The following is a 10,981-nucleotide window of genomic DNA, read 5'->3' as shown; positions in this document are numbered from 1 at the left end:
CTGCAGATGTCACAGCTGAGCTCTCTCTAATGGTCTAGGCACCCCCAGCTCCAGTGAGAATCCAGAATCCAACCCTGGATTCCAACGGGGGGGGGGGCTCCCTCTTAATTTCAGCGATGCCCAGGATCAAGGAGGCGAGGACTGGTGCTGGGCTCAATCTGCCGGAAGCCCCTTTAGAAATCAGGAGCTCGGGAGTGTGTAGGGGGGCGGGCGGGGAGCGGAATGCTGGGGGGGCGTTACAAACAAAGTGTCTGCTTGGCTAGGTGGTCTGGAGGACCCAGCACGTGAAACCCGTGTGTTGCGTGTACCCCTCGGTGCCTGATCTGCAGAGCATACGAGTCTCTTACAGCCCCCGCTGGGGCAGCTTGGCTCGTTAGTTCACGCTGTAGCTGCTCATGCCTTTAGTTCTGGAGGACCCCAGTTCAATCCCGGGTAGGGCAGCCTTGAGGGATGCGCCTCCCAACCCCCTGTTGGCAATGAGGCCAAGGAGAGAACGGGCCATAGGGACCAACCCCTCGGGAGTTTATGCTGCCATTAGGTAACTTCCGTGTCTGGACCAGCTGGAGGATCAGGGGATAGTATATGAAAGTCGCCCCACGGTGGCACAGGAGCCAGGGGTGGACCTGTCATGGCCTGCTTTCACCTGAGCGGCTGTTTGCAACGAGCAGCAGCTGCAGAGGCAGATGGCTCTGTTCATCTCTTCCCCCAGGGCGCATGCTGCGCCGGGGTCTGTCAAGCAGAGGCAAGCTCACGCTCAGGCCGTTTGATCATTTCCACATTTAATTAGAAACGTATTCAAACCAGCGAACCCCTCGCTGCGTGTCAGACGCTTCCCCGAAGGCCGGTGCGGTGGAGAGACAATCGCTGTCTAGCGTTTAAAAGGCTGCAGCCGTTCAGTGGAATTCTCACCTTGGGTCCCAGCGCCGGGTAACCTGTAAAATCCCGCTACAAAGTGACACGGACCCGTGTGCCTGAGAAGAGCAAGACCCACCTTGCTGGAGAAGGTACCTTTCCATTGTCCTCTCTTGTAATGCCGACTGGGGTGGGACTGGAGGAGATGGGAGCTTCCAAAGAGCAGGGACCCCTGCTGGAAGATGACTCTGGCATCTCCTGCAGCGATGCCTCTTGGGAGCAGCTGGCCTTGAAGGAGCTGTGAGCTTTGCATAGCAGGTGCTTGGTGAGTCTCCAAAGCTTAAGCTCTGGGGAAGGTCCCATCTTCCACCATCCAAAGGAAGCAGGCACCTGGCTACCCCAGCCAGAGCGGAGGGGCAGTGCCGTGACCCGGGCTAGGTACTAGGAGCTGAGGCTCTGAAGCGGGGCAGAAGCCAAGTGGACACCGACGTCACCTCCTGGGTAGCTGTGCAGGAGGAGAGATGCGTCCCAGCGGTGGGACGGCCACACCCTCGCTTGTGTCGCTCTTTGTCCTCTCTCCCAAGGTCCAAACGTCTGTCCTCACATCCTGATTCAATAAGCAGAGTGCTGATAAGATCTGACAGTTGTTTCCCTAATGATGGGCCATCTCAGCCAGATAACGTAATTACAAGATTGTCCCGTCAGGGCTGTGAAGTGGAGTCTAAGCAGCTGTTACTGTAATGGGTTGGCTGGGGAGGTTTTGGGAGATGGGGAAGAGGCTCCTATTCTCCTTGCAGATGGGAATGGGGCCTTGTGCTTCTGACCCCTCCCGACACACCCAATTATACCTCCAAAGGGGGTTCCCTACCCCTCTCATGATCTCTAGCAGCGACTAAACCTAACAACTGAGCTGGATGCTATTTAGCACTCAGAAGGCCACACCAGCTTTAGCAAACTCCTCCCCACAGCACCCCCTGCGAGGTAGGTCGGTCAATATCATCCTCCCCATTTTACAGATGGAGAAACTGAGGCACAGAGCGGCAAAGCAACTTGCCCAAGGTCACCCAGCCAGTCAGCAGCAGAGGTGGAGGCAAAGAGCTCGGGTGTCCTGGCACCCAGCACCGCGCTTAGGCCACTAGACCACAGTCCGCGCCCAGCCGGGGTTACAAGCAGCTCTCCGAGCACGGCTCCCTGCTCACCATTCGTTTGCTTTAATTAACTACTAGTCTAAGAAGTCGGGGGTAGGTTTGATCTGTTGTATGTGTGCTCCTGGTGGGACGTACGCGGCAAAGAGCTGAGCTCCGTTTGTGTCCTCCGGGCTCCTTGGCGGGGATGGTGGGGAGAGCCGTGCTAACGTCCCAGTCGGAGTTTCGTCGGCACGTGTAGGATAAATACATCGCCTCCATCCCAGGATAGGAGGAAGAGTGAAAAAGTCGGCGTGGGTTGTGGCAGCAGCCTGCAGCTAAGAGGGAAAGAGGGGATGTAGCAACAGTCTGTAGGAGAGAGAGAGAGAGAGAGAGAGAGAGAAAGAGAGAGACGGAAGATGGCACAGGGCTAGAGGAGAGAGAGGGGGAATGTGACAGCACTCCACTGGTGGAGGTGGGAGAGAGAACACGAATGGGCAGGGGTCCACCGAAGAGACACGGGCGCAGGTGGCTGCCTGTAGGCGAGAGACAGCCATCCATAGGCAAGAGGGAAGGTGGCGCGAGTCCGGAGGAGGGGGAGAGAAGGGGGGAGCGTGGCCGCAAGTGGAAGGGAGAGGGAAAGAGGAAGCTGTTTTGGGAGGGGAGGGGAAAACAGTCCCCTGGGGAAAGAGAAAGGGTGACTGTGGCACTGGGTGGAGGAGAAGGAGCAGAGGGGGATGTGGGTGCTGCTTAGGGAAGGGGGGCAGGGCTTTCAGTCTGTGGCATCCACTTGTCTTTTTCACCTGGCTCCCCTCTCCTCCTTGGGCAGGCGCTCTGGGCACAGAGCCAGGTCCCCGGTGGGCTCTGGGCCAGAGAGAAAGGAGATTGCTGTCAGGGATCACAGCGTCAGGGGCCCAGCATGCTCAGGGGGCGTCTCACTCCCAGCGACCCCCGTTAGCCCAGCCCAAGAGGCAGTGGATACCGGGTCTGTCCCCGCTGGGTCACCCGCACAGAGGAGAGAGGGGGCGGGCCAATTCCCCACTGCCCCGCTGCTCCGACGGGGGCGAGGGCAGGAGGGAATCAGGCCCCCTGGTCTCCTGCCTGCCCCCTGTAGGCCCCTGCCGGGGGGACGCACCCAGCCGTCACTGCTTCCTCTTCACCACCTGCCTCAGGTGCAGCTCGCTCTCCGCCGCCACAATGGGCTGCTCGTTCTGCAGGTGGTAGTTGATCAGGTGGCTGATGCTCTCGAACAGGACGTCCTTGGTCCTCACCTGGAGCAACATAACGGGGAAGGGGGTGGGTGTCAGGCGGGGGCTGGGGAGTGGGCAGGTAGTGCTCCACCCAGAGAGGAGGCTGGTGGGGTGCCCATCAAGGACATTCGGGCTGAGCGTGGGGAGCCCAGCCGGGTCCTTACCACGCCCTCAGGATCCACCAGCAGCAGGTGCTTGGGCTGCCCGCCGTTCATGCCCGTCAGGACGTACTGCCCGGGGTTGGTGATGCTGTCCCTCACCAGGAAGTCCCCGTCCATCTGCAGCAGCTTCTCGGCGTCTCGCCGGCTCATCTTCCCGTGGTACCAGGGCTCCCGCTTCAGCTGCTCTTCCGTGGGGGCGATGGGAGCCTTCCGGGTGGGCGGGCTGGGCCACTGGTCCTCAAGGGGAGGGCTGGCCCCGCCAGCCACCGTGGACTCATGCAGCTTTAGGGCGTCTTCGAAAGGCCCTGCAAGAAGCCAAGAATATAAAGCAAGGAGAGGACAGGCCCTGGCAGCTACCCTAGCCGGGATCACATCACAGGGCTCCCAGACCTACTGCCAGCTGGGTCTGGGAAGAATTCCCCCGTTGCTGGACCTGGGCTGGCTCTTTTAAAGGCCTTGAGCCAAAGGCCAAAGGCAAGTCCCACTCTTCTGTTCTAGTGAGGTGCTTACTCCGTGCCCCTCACCGCAGCCTCTGAGCACCTTGCGGTGGTGCACTAGGCGACACGGGTAACGTCTGCCACATGTGCTGTGGTCTCTCCTCCTTCTCCAAGGAGATGCGTGTGCAGTGGAGTGGTTTGATGGCTTTCCTGGGATAGAGAAGGAGTCTCCCCTCCTTGCGTCTGAGGAACTGGGCTCTGTAGCACGGCTAAACCCCTGGAAATCACCACCTAGGCCCAACCAAAGCGACGAGGTGAAATGCCGCAAGGGGACGAACAGCCCAGCGCGATGGGCCCCGATTCAGCAGGGGTCTGAAGCCCAGGCCTGACTGTGGGTACGTCTACACTGCAAAAAAATACCAACCCAACCCGCAGCCACGAGTCTCAACAGACTAAGGCTCACGGGGCTCAAAATAGCCACGTAGACCTTCGGGCTGCGGCTGAAACCCGGAGTGGGGGGTGGGCCTCAGAGGCCGGGCTCGAGCCCTGGCTACACTGCTATTTCTAGCCCCGTAGGGCGAGCCCTGACCCGGACTCAGAGACTCACTGCCACGGTTTTGCAGTGTAGACGTACCCTGTAAGGACAGGAGGACTGCAGGGAAGGGCTGCCCCGGAGTGGAAGGACAGCCCAGGGGTTCCGTGTGAACCTAGCACTCTGGAGATCTAGGTTTGAGTCCCTGCTTTCCCTCCGGGGCCCGTGGTTCTCCATCTCTAGACTTCAGTTCTCATTTGTAACAGGGGTTAATAGCCCTGCCCTGCCTCTGATGGGGGGTTGGGAGGCTAATGCTGATGAGATGCTCACACCCCCAGAGATGAGGGCTCCGGGCAGGTCTAAACTAGCCAGCCAGTCACCTGTTGGTTAGGCACGTGCATTACTGAAGTTGGATGCTAATGATACCCCCAAGCCCCTGTGAAAGGCAGAAGCCTGGCGCGGCTGGGTGTCTGTTCCTCTGCCCCTGTGTTTTCTGGGCATGCCAGCCGAGGGGGCGCTGGCTAAACAAACCCCCGGCCTCCCTCCCAGGCTCGCCCGCATCCAGCAGAGCACGAGGACATGGCGGAGGGCGAGTCGCTTTTTGCATCTCGCATTCAGCGCGGCCGCGGCCCCAGCGATTCAGTCCACGGCTGCTCAGCGGTGTCACCCTCCGAAAAGCTTCGGAGCCCTTCCTCCTTCCCTAGCTGGCGCTTGGGGTGGGTGGGTTGGTTCGTGCCTTTCGGCTCCTGGCTGGAAACGGGAGCCGCTCACTGACAGGGTTGGAGCGACGAGCGCTGGCCAAGCCCCAGGGGCAGCGCAGGGTCTGTAGCTCCTTGGGACGATGTGACTTCTCAGCTGGATGCACTCAGGGCTGGCTCCCATGTGGACCCCAAGTATGCAGGCTGCTGCCTCTCCCCTCAGCATAGGGGCCGGGGGCCTTGCAGGGAAGGGGCAGGAGTCCTGGGCTCTATTTGCTCAGTCAGCCTCCTCACCTGTGAAATGGGGTCACACAGGCGTCCCTGCTCCTTACGGGGCCGTTGAGGGGAAATTCGTTACGGTCTGTTGAGGGATCTGAGCTCAGGAGAGAGCAGGGTACAGTAACGAATCCCTGGCTCTCTAGGCTGTCGCTCTGCTGCATATTGAGGCCGCAAGGCTAAAACAGGAGTAGAACGGGGCTTCTGATTCAAAAGCACGGGCACCTACCACTGGAGTCCCATGAGCAGTACAGGGTCTAGGACTCATAGCTGAGCAATACTGACTACAGCCAGGAGAGGGCAGTGTTAAACACGTGCCAGATGGCGACAGCACTATTGACAGGAGAGCCATTTGGTGAAGGCCTCAGGCGTCTCTTTGACATTGCAAGGAGCTGGCTGGCCTAACTCTCTGACCCCACACCAGCTTGTGGGGCTGGATGACCCCGAGAAGCATTCATCTCCCCCAGGCTGGATGGCCCCGGGGGCTCTTTGCATGCTACCTTTTCACAAGGCAACCAGGCTGGCGCTGCAGCTCCCCTCACGCAGGGAGAGGAAAGTTCATCACAGAGCTGCGAGCGGAATCTCTCCGCTCCCCAGCAGGACATGTGTGACATGGGCTCCAGCCTGGTGCCCGGACGGCAAGGGCTAAGCGCGAGGCTGCTGCATGGATCACCTGACGCCAGGGGACAAAACGCCCCTCCCGGTAAGGCCCATCCCCTCTCAAATGCAGACGGGACACAGAGACTGCTGGTGTATGCTCCTAGCAGACAGGTCTGGCTGCAGGAGCATGCAAGCTAAGCAAGCTCAGGTCTGGCCACCTTAATGGGAGACCTCCTGAGAACCTGATTCCTCTCCTGCCCCGGAGTGGGAGGAAAGCAGGGCCTGAGATCATGGCTTTCAGCAATCCTGACGGCTTCCTGCCCCTTCCCCCCACCCTTCACGCTGAGCAAGGCTGCTGTCTTACTCATGTCAAAGAGATCCTTGGGGGGGCTCGCCTCGTGCTCCCAGCCGTCCAGGCACTGCGTGTTGACGTACATGTGCTCCTCGTAGTCGCGGCATCCGAGGGGCTGGCCGTCTGCCTGGAGGTAGCCGTCGCAGGACTGGCCTGGAAGACACACCCGTGCCCTGCAGTGAGCGCCGGTAGGCTCTGTGCAAAGGAACCACAGGAGCCGGGCCTGCCACCCCAGGATCCATGAACCGCCAGCTGAGGGAGGCTAGCCCCCAGCCCTGCCCCTTCGGCCTGAGGCCCCACCTCCTCTTCCTTGACTGCCTGCCGGAGCCCAAAGCCCCCCATCACAGCGGCTACCAGCCTCCACCTCAGGCTAGCCCCCCGGAGCGCCGGGAAGGTGGGCAGCACAGCCCCGGGGCCAGCACTGGGGGACTGGAGCCGCACGCAGAGCGGAAAGTAGGAGGGGAGAGCTGGGCCTGGCTGTTTGGGGAGACCCAGCCTCGCTCAGCCTATGGTACCCGCCGCCCATGCTAGGATCGCTCCCTGTGATCTATCCTTTGGTGTCTTGTCCAGTTGTACCAATGGGGGCCCCCACCGCTTCCCTGGGGAGGTGATTTCCACCTCACACACTCCTCCCTGCTCGGAAGCTCTCCTTGCTCTGTGCAGCCTGAACTTCCCTCTGCTGAGTTTCACCCCATTGCTCCTCCCTTTAGGATTGTCCTTTCCTTGGCCACGCACTCCTACACCGATCTCACCTTCCCCTGGGTCCTTTCACCTCCCCGTATTTGGCCCTTTCACCCTGACCCGCTAGGGGAGAAGCAGGCGACCAAGCTTCCTACATCGTCTCTGGTGGGAGCAGCTGCTGAACCATCCAGGGGAGACTCGGGGACAAGCTCATTGGTGACCAGAAACACCCCCCACCCCCTGACAGTTCCCCCTGGAGTCCATGTGGTGATGGTGCGGAAGGATCAGCCGACGTGCCAGGCTGTGTGACTCATGCCAAAGGATCGGGTTTGCAAAAGGGGCATCGCTCCAAGCAGCTGCTCCATGCATCATTCTCAGCTAGTTTTCTCATAACCGGGCAGCTAGGGACAGGGATGCCCATCTCCGAGGGTCCCACCACAGGCATTTGCGACTCCTTGGGCCATGCATTCCCGTGCCCACAGGGACGTGAGTCCCTGGGTTAAATGACGCCTTCGAGCTGCAGCACATACCAGGAGCGTCGCTGTCCCAGTGGGAGCCCGGGTGGCTGTTCTGGTCTCTTCTGGCAGGAAATCCAACCTGTGAAGCAGAAGAATCAGACCTCGGTCCATGCACCACACATGATGCAGGAAGTATGTTTCCCCTCCACACGTGGGCATGTGATATGGAGACCCAGGCAGCGGACAGGGAGATGCATTAGGTGGAGGTGTGAGGACAGCTGATACCCCAGCTTTGCTCGCTGCCTCCTCAGGGCCTCCATCCCTTGCTGGCAAATGGAGAACGTTGCTAGGCCCAGAAACACAGCCTGGAGGTCACAGCTCATAGAAGTGTGCAGCAGGTCCCCCCACGGAGCCCCTGCAGTGGCCGTGCAGTCTACAAGCACGTGGGTCGGAGAGCCACAAACCCCTTCGTGCTAAACCCAGCTCTAGTCACGCTTCCACACTTCACCCCCGCACGCTTCAGCTCCCTCCTCTGTGTAACGGGATGACCCAGCCTGTGAGAGATCGAGGGGTTTAGTGACAGCCAATGCAGGGGCCGTGGGATTGGTGCACCTACGTCCCTCCTGTTGCACATCATTGTTTAGTCTCCTGACGGCTGTAGCACGTTCACCTGGGGGTTTGCGGCCTGTGTTGTGCAGAGGATCGAATGGTCCCTTCTGGCCTTAAACGTAATGAACTGATGACTCAATGGCTGGAGCTTTTGGTAAAATCCCACGCAGCCTTCAGAGGCTGGGACGGACTTTACTGCTGGACAACAGAACCCCCAAGCCCCAGAGGAAGCCGTAGACCTGTATGGGGCTCTCCCTGATGGACCAACCTCCATCCCTGACCCCAGAGGCTAGTCCAAAGAAGCTCCAGGCCTGGCCCCGCACCAGGCACTCACTGCAGGAGTCCTCTATGCGGACAAGAACCAGTTTGGTTTCCAGCTGTCAGCATCAGGGGGAAAAGGCTCGATTCAACACAGGAGGTTGTGGGTGCAGCCTTGGGGTGGGGAGGTTGTGGGGCTGGGGGGAATTGGGGAAGCTGTACCGCCAAGCATGCTGACTGCAGGATTCACCTGGCTGAAGTGACCGGCGCAGGAGGGCTGGGAGTGCCTGAGCCGAGAGTCGACGAGTCCCCCCAGGGGAGGCTCCTTCCCCGGGATGCTGTTGTAGTAGTCGTGTTCGGCCGACTCCTCTTCGTCGCCCCACGCGGATTCCTCGGTCCCCATGACCCTGCGCGACAGAGGATACGGGAGTTAGGGAATGCGGTTAGACTCCAGAACCATGGCGACTCTACACTCAGAGCTCTGGCCTTGCACCCCAGGCCATTGGAGCACCCAGACCCAGAGCATCCCCAGACCTAGCACCCAGGACATCTCATGATCGAGCACCCAGGGCAGGGTAGCACCTAGCACTGAGATCATGCTGGACCTAACACCCATAACTGCGACAGAACCCACAGCCAGGGCCCCTCAGCCCCCAGAGCCACAGGCGTATGGAGCCTGCTGCAGGGCCCTGTATCTTGTGATGCAGAGAATGGCAACACCCCAATGCACCGAGCAGAGGACGGTCCCGGTCTTCCACCAACAGGCCTTCTGAGGGCTTGAAGCATCTCAGGTCCTGCTCAGGTGGTGACTGCAAAGCAGATCCGTGAAGGCTTGGCAGTGTGAACGCCACCTTGTCCCCGAGGCTGGAGAGCACCTGTGGGGGCAGTAGGAAGTGGCTGGGATGCCAGCGTAAGGGATGGATGAACATGGGGGTAGAAGGTTGCAAGGCCTCATTCGCCTGGACCAGCTTTGGAAATTGCTGCCCAGGATAAGGTAAGAAGGTGCAGACCTGCATAAAAGCAGGCCCAGTCTGGCCAGGGCGACCCCAGCAGCACCAAAAGGCCCCGTGTCTCTCCCCGCCCCTACCTGTCCGGCGGCACCACCACCTTGGGGGGGCTGTGCAGATACTGCTTGAAGCGCAGCTCGAAGGCCTGTCCCACCGTGTTGATGATGCTCTGAGCCAGCCCGTCACAGCATTCCAGGATGTGGCAGGCTGCCCGGCAGGGAGAGAGACACAGACACATCAGGCGGGGCATCTGGCCTGTGCACAAGGCCCCCGGGGGACATATGGCAGCGCTTGCGAAATGGGAGTCTAGCCCCCCAGGGGCCATGTCCCAGCCAGGAGCCAGCCTGGGGCAGTGAGAGATGGACGGCCTTTCAGGCTGGGGTTCAGGGTCACAGAACCAGGGTGGTCCAGAGCTGGGGTTCATTTTTTCTGAACATGGTGGAATCTGGTCTAGCGAATCCAGCTTGGACCCAGCTCAGCTTTTTACCCACCGGGCGCCGCCACCACCCTCCTCATCCTCTTCAGTGGCAGGACGGAGCCAATCGGACAAGCCGACCCCAGCTTATGTTTTATTAGCCCCCACGACCACGGATCCCTCCTGGAACATCCGTGAGCTGCTCTTCCCCGTCCCTTCCTGCCATGGGGGTAACAGGCCCCTTTAAGGTGAAATGGGGCCAGTCTTGCCTGGGCCATAATTAACTGCCCCCTAGCCTAAGGAGGTGGGATTAATGGGGTCAAGTGTTTGCATGGTGAACACCTGGGCCTCATCAGAAGGCTTGAGAGAGAAGGGGTGGGGAAGGAAGCTGTGGCCCAGGCGGCAGCCGGCAGGAGAACCTCATGGAGGGGCTCTCGGAAGCAGGGCTGTCCCTGGGAGAAGCTGTGGCAGATCCAGGGAAAAGAGCCTCCAGAGTGGAAGAATCCCTGCAAGGCCACGTGCTGGCATGAGGGGGCACTCCGGCGGTGAGTTCCCCTGTTACACTCTGCACAATAAATGCACAAGAGGTGGGTGGCGGGGGGAGAACCCTTCTCCATACTTTTGGCCAGTATGGGTCTCCTGTTTAGCCTTGATCCTTCCTTGCTTACAATCCCTCTTTGTTACCCCCCTGTGTCCCCTCACCTCTGCCCCGCTCACCTCTTTGGTTAATGGGATCCTTTGCCACATAGGCCACGTAGTCTGTCATGTCCTGGAGAGAAAGGGAGAGTCAGGGAAGGAAGGGGTTTGTGGCTATCATTCCTGGGGTCCGGGATCTGGCCTGTGGGTTAAGGGTTGGAGGGGCTTGAGGCAGGGCTATGAACCTGGGTATGAAGGGGCATGAGCCATAGTCCCCCGGCTGGCAGATCCCCCTTCCCCAGGTAACGTGGGTGTAGGTCCCTGCTCTGAGACACTCCCTCCTCGGCTGGTGAGGGCCTGGGCGTGCTGCAGAGACAGCGAGGGTTCCCCGGTGCTGGGACTCACCCCATTGCCCCAGGGCAATCTGCCCTCCGTCATGCCCAGCGAGCAGCCTGTGCTGTAACGAACCAGCTCCCTGGGGCTGACTGAGGGAGGACTGCCCTCTAGTGGCTGCAGCCCAAAGAAGAGATAAAGGACATACTACCCCTGGCAGCTGCAGGAGCTCACGTAGGGGGTGGCTGGGCTTTGGGGGTGAAAGAAGCAGGGGTCCAGGCCCCAATCCTTGTGTGTGTGTG

The 10,981-nt window shown here is 60.1% G+C and overlaps 1 protein-coding gene across 5 annotated transcripts in view; it reads right to left on the bottom strand.

Moving 5' to 3' along the window:
* Nucleotides 1-759: 759 nt before the first annotated feature.
* Nucleotides 760-10,981, bottom strand: part of SHC2 (SHC adaptor protein 2) — a 28,553-nt gene continuing 18,331 nt past the window's right edge. For 2 of the 5 annotated variants that reach the window (XM_024222473.3, XM_024222451.3), the window contains 7 exons: nucleotides 10,428-10,479; nucleotides 9,376-9,502; nucleotides 8,539-8,695; nucleotides 7,494-7,560; nucleotides 6,295-6,435; nucleotides 3,391-3,692; nucleotides 760-3,247 (listed from right to left, as the gene is read on the bottom strand). In XM_024222473.3, the coding sequence (XP_024078241.1) occupies nucleotides 3,119-3,247; nucleotides 3,391-3,692; nucleotides 6,295-6,435; nucleotides 7,494-7,560; nucleotides 8,539-8,695; nucleotides 9,376-9,502; nucleotides 10,428-10,479 (975 nt within the window). In that variant the 3' untranslated portion in view covers nucleotides 760-3,118. The remainder of the gene's footprint in view (nucleotides 3,248-3,390; nucleotides 3,693-6,294; nucleotides 6,436-7,493; nucleotides 7,561-8,538; nucleotides 8,696-9,375; nucleotides 9,503-10,427; nucleotides 10,480-10,981) is intronic. The other 3 variants (XR_002909580.3, XM_024222458.3, XM_024222467.3) reach the window with 3 other exon arrangements.

Source organism: Terrapene carolina, unplaced genomic scaffold (genome assembly GCF_002925995.2).
Source record: "Terrapene carolina triunguis isolate 2854851 unplaced genomic scaffold, T_m_triunguis-2.0 Scaffold194, whole genome shotgun sequence".
Classification (NCBI taxonomy): Eukaryota; Metazoa; Chordata; order Testudines; family Emydidae; genus Terrapene; species Terrapene triunguis.
Note: the sequence above shows the minus strand (reverse complement) of the source record. Positions and strands in the feature narration are given on the sequence as shown.